General features: G+C 39.5%; 1 protein-coding gene across 3 annotated transcripts in view; it reads left to right on the top strand.

The window, feature by feature from the left end:
- Nucleotides 1-1097: 1097 nt before the first annotated feature.
- The window catches only part of LOC132097646 (breakpoint cluster region protein-like), a 42707-nt gene continuing 33209 nt past the window's right edge, over nt 1098-10595 (top strand). The window contains exons 1-2 of one of the 3 annotated variants that reach the window (XM_059503501.1): nt 1098-1500; nt 1662-3053. In XM_059503501.1, the coding sequence (XP_059359484.1) occupies nt 1691-3053 (1363 nt within the window). In that variant the 5' untranslated portion in view covers nt 1098-1500; nt 1662-1690. Of the gene's footprint in view, nt 3054-10595 lie in introns of all 3 variants that reach the window. The other 2 variants (XM_059503500.1, XM_059503499.1) reach the window with 2 other exon arrangements.

Genomic DNA, 10595 nt, shown 5'->3' with positions numbered 1-10595 from the left:
CTTTGTGTGGATTTAATGATGTAATTACAATGACTAAAACAAAACATGCCTAATAGTAAGGTTTCTGTTTTTTTCTCTAATCATCAAGGCCACCTCTACTTCATCAGTACAGTAAAAAGTGCAATATTGTAAAATATTATTCCAATTTAAAATAAATGTTTATACACACACATATATATTAAAGTGTAATGTATTCTTGTAATGGCAAAGCTTAATAATCTTTAGTGTCAAAAAGGTATGAAAGCTGTCACTAAGGCATACTGTATATTAAATTACGGTGATACCTTTAAGGTACCTATATGCACTCATTAAGGGTAAATAAGATGTGTACCTTTTGAAATGGTACTGCCCCAGTTACAACAGCTCTACTTTCTTAACTGAGAGTGCGTGATCCTTCAGAAATCTTTCTAATATGCTGATTTGCTACTTAACATATTATCATCAATGTTGAAAAAAGTTGTGCTGCTTAATATTTTTCCGTGATACATTTTTCAGTGTTCTTTGATCCTTTAAAATAACTGCATATAGCCTATGTGAAATATTTTTTACTGTCATTTGCTGAATAAATGTATTAATTAAATTCCTGCAAAAATGATTCCGGTATGAAATCTGTGTAGCTCTATCTCTCACTCACCTTCGTTTTTTGTTTTTTTTGAAAGGTGAGGTGGAAAAAGGACTGTTCAAAAGTTTGATGCTGCCAACTTTGTGGCTACAGTCAAAAGGATCAAACTGCTGTTCCACACAGAAACACTAGATGGAGACAAGTTCACACGACAGACGCTACAAAATGCCAAAGAAGTTTACAATCATACTGTCAGGTGAATTTACAATAGAATAAAGAAGCGACATTTTTCAGAAATATTGATAGGGTCTTAAAGTGTGAGGTAACTAATATCTGGTGTGAAATTAAAATGATAAAACAATCCTATGTTTGTAATAAATTCGATAGGCTACGATGATGACGAATTCGCTTTGGCGGTTGCAGTGACGAGTAACGTTAGATAGACGACTGGAAAATTAGCTAAACGCGTCGCAAACAGTTTTTATCAGTTGGTTGCTGAATAACCCGAGTCTGTGTCTTTAAACTGAGATTTTCTGTGCAGTCGCTGTTTATCATGTACTCGTCTAGTCCCACCTCTTCCTGCCGCAGCGCTGAGTGCCAGAGAGAGACTCACTGAGAGCAGAGACAGTCAGATCATGTGGAGTGACGGACAGCGATGCCAGTGGAAACCCTGCAACAGTACAGCCTATACCTGACAAATACGGACGTCTGAGAGAACAACAGGACTAACTTCTTCGGAGACATCATTGAAATTAGCTAAAAATCTGACTTCATCAACTAACATTAAGGAGAAGTGAATTTTGCAGGCGAAACTGTGTTTACAAGAGATTCTCAGTCATCATTTGCCATTTAAATGGCATGAAACGCGGATGTCAATAGATGTTTGAAGTGCAACTGGATGTTTCAGCTCTGCTCTTTTTGCCTTTATGGACATCATTGTGAGTCTGTACAAGATCAGCTGAGTGAGTGTTTATCAGATGTTGATATGAAGTTCTGCATGTTCACAGGACAAGTTATCAGATATGAAGTTATAAATCAGCATTGCTTTGGGTTTATTTTCTTACAAACAAGAGAATCTTAACATGTAATTTGTTTGCAGTTAAAAAAGTAAACCAGCAGTAAGCAATCATGGTAGAACCTGTTGGCTTTGTGGAAGCATGGAAAGCTCAGTTCCCTGACTCAGATCCTCCTGAGATGTCTTTGAACTCTGTCGGAGACATAGAGCAGGAGCTGGAGAAATGCCGAAACTCTATTAGGCGTCTGGAGATGGAAGTGAACAAGGAGCGCTTTCGAATGATCTACCTACAAACGCTTCTGGCCAAGGAGCGGAGAAGCCATGACTCTCAGCGATGGGGTTTCAGTAGGGTCTCACAAGGTGAGCGTAAGCCAGCATCCATGGACGTCCATTATCAGAAATCTGATGGAAGCAGGTGTCTCCCAGCCAAACTGAATCACACAGCCGCAGCAGAGGACAGCCATGAGTCTCAGCCTTGTGTTGAGGTGGTGGGATGTGATGTCTCAGACTTGGACAGGCAGAAAAACAGAGATGGAGAAGTTGACGGGATGTCTCCATACAAAAGAAGTGTTGAAGCTCCACTCAGGCCCATTGGACGTGGACCTGTGCACCAGGAGGCGGATGGGGTTCCAGAGTCTCCACCAAAGGAGAAGGTCACCACAGGGTTGGGAGTGGCTGCGCTTCGGTCAAACTTTGAACGTATCAGAAGAGCCAATTCTCAAACATCTGGCGAGGGAAAAAGTGAGAGGCCTTACTACGTTAACTTGGAGTACCATCACGAGAAAGGTCTTGTTCGGGTGAATGATAGAGACGTCTCAGAGAAGATAAGCAGTCTGGGCAGTCAAGCTATGCAGATGGAGCGCAAAAGATCTTTGCATTCTGTCCCAGGTAATCTATCCACTGCTTTTGGGGACATCCGTAAACCAGAGCGGTCTCATGAAAGAGCCATGGACAGTGGTTACAGCTGTGAGTACGAGGAGCCTGATCTAAACCATGGGTTCCTCAAGGATAGTTCAGTAAGACTTAATGGAAGAAGAGCAACTCAGCAGAACTGGCACCAGTCAGACTGTCAGCCTTATACGACTGTTTATGTGGGGGGCATTTTGGGAGAAGGAGAGGAGCTGCACTTGACCTGGCCCAGGCGGTCTTACTCGCCTGGTAGTTTTGAGGATGGATACACACCGGATTGCAGCTCCAATGAAAACCTGACATCCAGCGAAGAAGACTTCTCCTCAGGGCAGTCCAGCCATGTGTCCCCGAGCCCCACGGCCTACCGAATGTACCGAGAGAAGAGTCGCTCTCCATCCCAGCACTCCCAGCAGTCTTTTGAAAGTGGCAGCCCCCCTACCCCACAGTCCCAAAAACGTCTCAAGCAACAGCTAGCACTCTCTGATGCCAATGTTGTTGGTGTCCGCAAGATCTGGCCTGCTGATGGAGGCTCCAACAACTTCAGCAACAGTTTCCTTGGAGATCTGGGTAAGACAACAGTCTTGCAGTGTTTACTTTTGTAACTTTACTTTTGTCTGTTTGGTGGGACGTTGATAGGATTTCACTGTCCCACAGTGGGAGTATAAAAATAAGAAAAGGCACAAAGTCAGAGATCCATTATAATGACATTTTTGGCCAATTATTTGTCTTTTATAGGTCTTGTGCAACCTATTTAACATTTTCAAACTTTCTGACACCAAGTAGTTACAATTATGATGACCTCGTGATTATTTATACAAGACATATATTGCATGTGTACACATTTCATGCATAAAGACCCATTTATATTGTGTGGGAAAACTGTTAAAGAATAGTTTTGCCTTGAAAAAGAGTTGGCTTTTATGTTGTCACTGCACTAAATCCTAAACAAATTAAGATATTATTTAGAAAATGTGTGCTTTGTATTAACGGTGAGGCCTATATAAAATGTTAAAGGGGTCCTATTATGCTTTTTCACTTTTTGAATTTTAGTCAGTGTGTAGTGTGTATGTTTGGGCATAAAAAAGTTACAAATCTTAAAGTCCTCTCCAAAGGGAGATACTTTGTGTAAAAAAAAAAATAAAAAAAAAAATCCTTTTTCAAGAACTACAAAGAAAGTCTTGTTTGGGCTACACCGTTGTTTTCCGGGTTTTGTCATGTCACAAAGCCACCCATTAGAATATCATTAAAATAATTTCAGTTTACGAAAATTAGAATAGTTGGAGGGTGGAGGGCGCGAGGTCATTGTTAGAAGAAAGCCGCTAGAAGGCTAGCCTGCAACCATTAGCCAAAAAAGCATAACGGTTATATTTAACGCTTCCGGTCTGGGAGTATAAATAATAATCTGGCATAATAAATTGCTGACAGTACAATACAGGACAATGATGTTATCTGCAGAATTTACATTTCAATTATGAGACTACAGTGTTTCCCATACATTGACTGCGGGTGTTTTTATATCACTGTATTTCTGAAGGAAACCATCTGTCTTCAGAAAATTGGATGTCATTTTCATTTAATCTTGTATTTAATGTCTGAGAAAGCACCGTTTGTCAGCAGAGCGCTGCTTTGTGTACATCCGTTACCGGGGAAACCTCAATCTCTACCACTCCAACAGCGCCTCCTGCTGGCAGACAATGAATTTGCACACACACACACACACACACACACATATATATATATATATATATATATATATATATATATATATATATATATTGTATGTGTCACACCAATAAATTCACAATCCATATTTTTTTGTGTTTTTATTTTTCTAACTACGTTTCTAGCCCTCTACTATCTTTCTTCTTTATGTGAGCTCTCCATGTGGTTTCTCCTGCTCCTTATCTCACTGTCATGATACGACTGGTCTGATCTGCAGTGTAGGCAGTAGGCAGTGTAGTCGCTCACTATCTGTCCACTCAGAGCATTTATGCATCAGTTCACATTAGTGTTGTTGTCCTGCCTAGGGATAATTAAGCTAAAGGGGTCATCCAGCATGGTGAATTTAGCAGAGCTTTTTTTTGTTGGGGGAGGGGTAAAAAGCTAATTACAATAAACTAATTAAGAGGGGAACTGAAGATGTCACTTGGACTAAAACGATCAGACATCTGTGGTTACATTGGTTTGAATGGAACCACAAAGAATGGTTCTTCGTTGTGAAAGGGAGCTAATAATGCATTTCAATGTATGGTCACAATGCAAATGGTATGTATAGGCTATTGTAGCCTTTCAGTCTGTTTTTTCTCTTGTGGGTCATAACAATGCAAAGAAGAAATGCAGTTTGTAACGTAGTGTCAGTATGAAGCTGTCTTGCACTCAGAAGTAGTTTTGGATTTTAACAGTTTAATTTTAACAATCATCCACACTCTTGCAACACTGAATCTTGAATCTTGATCATGTTCTGTTCAGATTGACTTATTTTGGGGTCCCAGTAACCCCAATGATGTACAAGAAATGAAATTAATACTTTTTAATGCTTTTATTTAGCAAGGGTGTGTTTAAATTAATCAAAAGATTGTTAGACAAGTCCCCACGAAAATATTAGGCAGCACAACTGATTGATGATAATAATAAGAAATCTTTTTGAACACCAAATCAGCATGCTAGATTGATTTCTGAAGGATCTTGTGACACTGAAGAGTATAGTAATGGCTTCTGAAATTTCAGATTTGCATCACCAGAATAAATTGCATTTTAAACTATATTCAAATAGAGAACAGTTATGTTAATGGAAAAAATGCAACCTTGGAGCATAAGAGAATTATTTAAAAAATATAAAAAAATGACCTCAACTGAACTGTTCTACTTTTTCATGGAGAACATTTGAAGCATGTTTTCAAGTTGAAAATTAGTTTATAATGAATTAAAATCATATAGATATGTCATATCAAGCCATTTTAACTGAGCCTTAGAGTCTCAAAACAGAACATTAGTGTTACAAGATTTCACAAGAGCTCAGTAATGATACAATCTAGATCAAGCTGAAAAAAATACATCATAATTGCATTGCTCATGTTGGTTCACATCTTGTTTTAAGTTTTCTTTGCTTTATAGCCTACAAGTAGAGAGTGTGTTAACGTCTTATGAAATAGTCAAGAACATAACTCCTTACGTTCAATTTTCTAAGTCCAATATGCCAAAGTAGAAGAACTGAGAGAAGACTTCAGAGCCAAGAGCAGATTTCTCTCCTTTCGAGCAGAAAAGAGTTCATCAGCTCAGTCCAAGCTCTAGTTACTTCAGCAGGCAGATAGAGCGCAGAGCTGCAAACTCAGCACACCACAAACAAATTGCAAATGATCAGTGTAAAGTTACGTTTTAGTGGCAGGATCGTGATTTACACCAGTGGGAAGTGCAGCCGTTCTTCAGGCTGTCTGTAAGCTTTCCCAAAATTATTTTCTGCAATCTTAATCTAATATCCTCAAGATGTTAAAAAACTGCACATTCGAGTCTTGCAAGACAGTTTAAACGGTCTCCGTTAGATCCATTACCCTGAAAGAAAGTGATCAGAGAGCGTGATGCGCAGATTTTAGTCCATGACATTGTCAGTCACGCTCACATGCCCCTCCCTCGTGTAAACATCAGTGGGCACTGCAGCCACGTGCGCTTGTCAGACAAGCTAATGCTGTGCCACAGTCTGTGGAAACTGCCCTGATATTTCTGAAAATCCTCAAGGCAGCATTTTAATATGAATGTGCTATAAAATTAATTATTCTTATATAAGCGTCATTGTCTATAATCACGAAAGTGAATGATGCATGCCTGAGGTTATTTCGCAACAAGGAAGAGACATCTTGATTGAAATCTCTTGAGGAAACACCCACAATAAAAATGTTCCTTAGACCTCTTCTGTGGTAAAACTGTTATTTTTCACTCATGTTTCAGAATCCACTTCATTCACAGCGGGGAAAAGGGGATTGCTGTCATGATCGATCACAAGTGTTGCTCGAAATGGATTGAGGTTGTCTTTGTGGGCATATGCTGACAGAACCAACCAGTGAAGGAGATCAGGTGGTTCTTATAGTTTTACCGTTGGCATTTTTCTTGGGAAGCAAAATTGACAGATTTCTCTTCCATCAACTGGGTGTTAAAAGTCACCTCTTAGGAACTGACCGGCCCTGGCAGACAACCTAATCCTGCCAGTATTATTAATATAAACAGTCCTTTGTTAAAGTCCTCACAGACTCTTGAGTTCACTCTGCATGCTGGCTTGAGCTAAAAAAAAAAAAAAGTCTTGTCTTTTTTTAGGCTTGTGGGTTCTGCATGGCAGGGTTGGGAAAAATTCAGGATTAAAGAATTGGCTACCTTTCAGTTCCTGAGTGTGAATTTCTATCTATCTATCTATCTCTATCTATCTCTATCTATCTGTCTGTCTGTCTGTCTGTCTGTCTGTCTGTCTGTCTGTCTTTTTTCATTCAGTTTGTCACTTTATCCCTTGTTCTTTCATTCTGTCTTTCACTCTATTCTTTATGTCCTTCACTATCATCTGCTCTGTCCTTCGCTTCTGTTGCTTTTTCGTTCTTTTGGTTTCTCTTTCCTTATATCTGAATTTCTTCAAATTTCCATTCGTTGTAATTCCTAATCTCAATTTCAAATTTGATTTAAATTAAATTTCGAATAAATTTTGATTTTGAATTCAAAATTGTAATTCTTTATCCCGTTTGTTACCTCAAATTCAGAATTTCAGTTGAAATATAAAAAGTCTTTCTGATAACAGGTGGTAATGCACATTATCTTTGCTTTAATGTTGTTTTTGTGAAAAATTCATGATTTATTTTTTTGACTTTGCAAGCAGAATTGGCGATTCACATTCAGTAAGGCTTTGGAAACAGGGAGAGGTATTTGCTGGCTCTTATCCTTCTCGTTGTTTTTCTGTTTTATCATCTGCCAGAGCTCATAAATCCACCGAAAGCCTCAACATCAGAAATACCGCTCATACAACTTCAGACGTGTACCATGTGCACATAAAGCCTGACAGCAGAAGCAACCGCTGCATTTAATTTGCTTCTGTTCAAACAGTCTATTTATGTGGTCTGTTAAGCTGTAATTTTGCACTACCAGTGCCCTGAGACACACTAGCTGGCCCTTTTTCTGTGTGTGACTGTTTGTGTGTCACCTGTTGTCCTGGGGGTTGGCTGTGTAAATGGGGGCAGGGCAGAGGCCAGGCTGGCGCAGGTACAGCTGGCATGGGTCTCTGCACCATCATCATCAGCTGCAGAGGAAAGAGCATATCTTTCTCACTGTCAATTAATGGGAGGAGCTTTCCACTCTACACAAACACTGGTGTGTTATTTTATGCAGCACAGATGTAAACCCATATATAGGAAGAAACAGTCACAGCACATCTAAAACCATGTATATTTTTGAGGAATTGTCTGCTTTCTAAAAATTAGTTTTATATATGGGCATAAAAACCGCATGGAATGATTTGACAAGGTCTGCTTTTCTGTATTAAAACAGGAAGTTTGGTAAGGAAATACTGAAGGGCTGTCCTTTTTCTTTTTGGAGTGTCAACCATTACTATAGTATGACTGTTAAAATAACACTACAGTTTGTTCTGTTAAAGAGGAACACCTACAAAAGACAAATAAATCAGACATGACTGACACAAGTCTGGAAATTGCTGTCGGTGTGCCACCAAAACAGCCTCTTCCTTTTCACTCACTGTGTTTGCTTATGTCACAAAGGCAGAATAGTCTCTTGATTACAGAGGACGATGTCAATGATGGAAAGAGTTGCCATGGGGCCCTGTTGGCAAGAGTAAACAGCAGCATCATGAAACTATTTCAGTGCTGTTCTTACTTCAAATGGACACTAAAGAACTTGCTTTTCTGGGGTTTGAAATCAGTGTTTTTCTTGTCAGCAAACTACGGCTCTGCATATTAAGTGCCACTCCATTTGAAAGCAGGTGATGGACATTTACCGTCGATCACAGAACCAGCTTTACTGACGAGACAATCGCATGCGATTAATCGTGCAGCCCTACTGAAGACTGGAGTAATGATTCTGAAAATTCAGCTCTCTTATCACAGAAATAAATTACATTTTAAAATAGAAAAGTTATTTTTAATTGTAATAATATTTCACAATATTACTATTTTTACTATATTTTTGATAAGCTGAATTAAAAGTGCTCTAAGCGATGCCAGGAGTCGTAACTTCTTGTTGACGTTCAAGTTGTTGTCAAACAAAACGGAGGCTAGCTAGAGCCTCCCTCCTCCTCATCCGTGCACCAAACCCCACCCCCAAATCTTTCTTGTCGGTTATTGGCTGGAACAGTTTATGTTTTGTGGTGCGGGTGAGCCCAGTTTGTTTTTCTTGTTGTTTGTGGAGCCTGTGGTGTCTAGAGAGACCCCGTTTTTTTACAGTGTGTTCAGGGGACAAGCAGCTAGCGTATAGTGAGGAGATGTTTGCTGGATGTGAGAAAAAATGTTTTGGCCTAAAAAATGTGTGATATCACTTAGAGCACCTTTAATGCAGCCTTGAGAGACTTCTTTAATCAACATTATGATTTTTTTTATTATTTTACATTTTAAATGATTCTTTTAATGGTATTTTAACTTTTATGTTTGCCTATGTAATCTTAATGTAGAAGTAATGGAAACAAGCATGCACAATTAAATATCCAAATCTCTAATATCAGCCAATAACTAATATGTTACTGATTGATGTCAACCCTATAAGGCTGACTGTATCATAGTTGATATGCACATTTTTTAAAGATTCTAAATTATGAACATGAATTCATCAATTAGCAAATAAAGTTATCAAAACATTGCTGAAAAACCTGTTTTACACCATCTACTGCATGCTTTCTTTCATCTGATACTACTTTCTTATATTTTAAACATGTATGCAAAAATGTGTTTACAATATTTGAGGAAAAACCTAGAAACTGAACTTTACACTGATAATATCAAGCAAAACCGTAAAGATACAAAGTTTAAGTAACAAAGAACACTTTCCACTGTTTTTCTGCTATTTGCCCTGATCCCCCTCTGGGGCTTACCCAGCTTCCCTGGTGGAACTAAAAGGGCCTTCTGTGCTCCTTCCCTAAAGTGTTTGTGGAATGTCTCAGCTGCTTGAGAAGTGTAGTAAATACACGGCTAATGAAATGTAAAGTGGCCCACGAGCACTGACCCTTGTGGGCTATCGCACAGTCATGTGTGTGGAAAGTAGTGGGTGTAAAGTGCAGCCTGGAGGCCGGATACATCACCTATAATATTTAAGATATTCTTCTATGGTTTTATGGTAAAAGTTCCTTATGTTAATGCTTGGCATGTGATATGCTGGCTTCAGTGGTTTCTGTTGAGGAACTGCACACAACAACAACAAAAAATCCCTATCACAAAACGTTTAGGAGCCAAACTACTTTTTAGATGACAAATTATATTATGATGGTATAAAGCTGACTGTTTAGCATCTCTACACTTCATTGAGTATAAAGTTTTCTTACTTCTGCTTTAAAAGTCACTTCTGTGTGCTGAGATGAATGAGACTGACAAATTACAGTATATAAGTGAAAGTGACGTGACATTCAGCCAAGTATGGTGACCAATACTCAGAATTTGTGCTCTGCATTTAACCCATCCAAAGTGCACACACACTGTGAACACACACTCAGAGCAGTGGGCAGCCATTTATGCTGCGGCGCCTGGGGAGCAGTTGGGGGTTCGATGCCTTGCTCAAGGGCACCTAAGTCATGTTATTGAAGGTGGAGAGAGAACTGTACATGCACTCCCTCCACCTACAATTCCTGCCGGCCCAAGACTCGAACTCACAACCTTTCGATTGCCAGTCCAACTCTCTAACCATTAGGCCACGACTTCCCTTAAGAAGTGAAAGGACATTCAGCCAAGTATGGTGACCCATACTCAGAATTCGTGCTCTGCATTTAACCCATCCAAAGTGCACACGCATGCGCACACACCCGGAGCAGTGGGCAGCCATTTGTTATGCTGTGGCACCCGTGAAGCAGTTGGGGGTTCGATGCCTTGCTCAAGGGCACCTAAGCCGTGGTATTGAGGGTGGAGAGAGCACTGTACATGCACT

Source organism: Carassius carassius, chromosome 21, assembly GCF_963082965.1.
Source record: "Carassius carassius chromosome 21, fCarCar2.1, whole genome shotgun sequence".
NCBI lineage: Eukaryota > Metazoa > Chordata > Actinopteri > Cypriniformes > Cyprinidae > Carassius > Carassius carassius.
The sequence above is the reverse complement of the archived record's forward strand: the minus strand, read 5'-3'. Positions and strand labels throughout refer to the sequence as shown.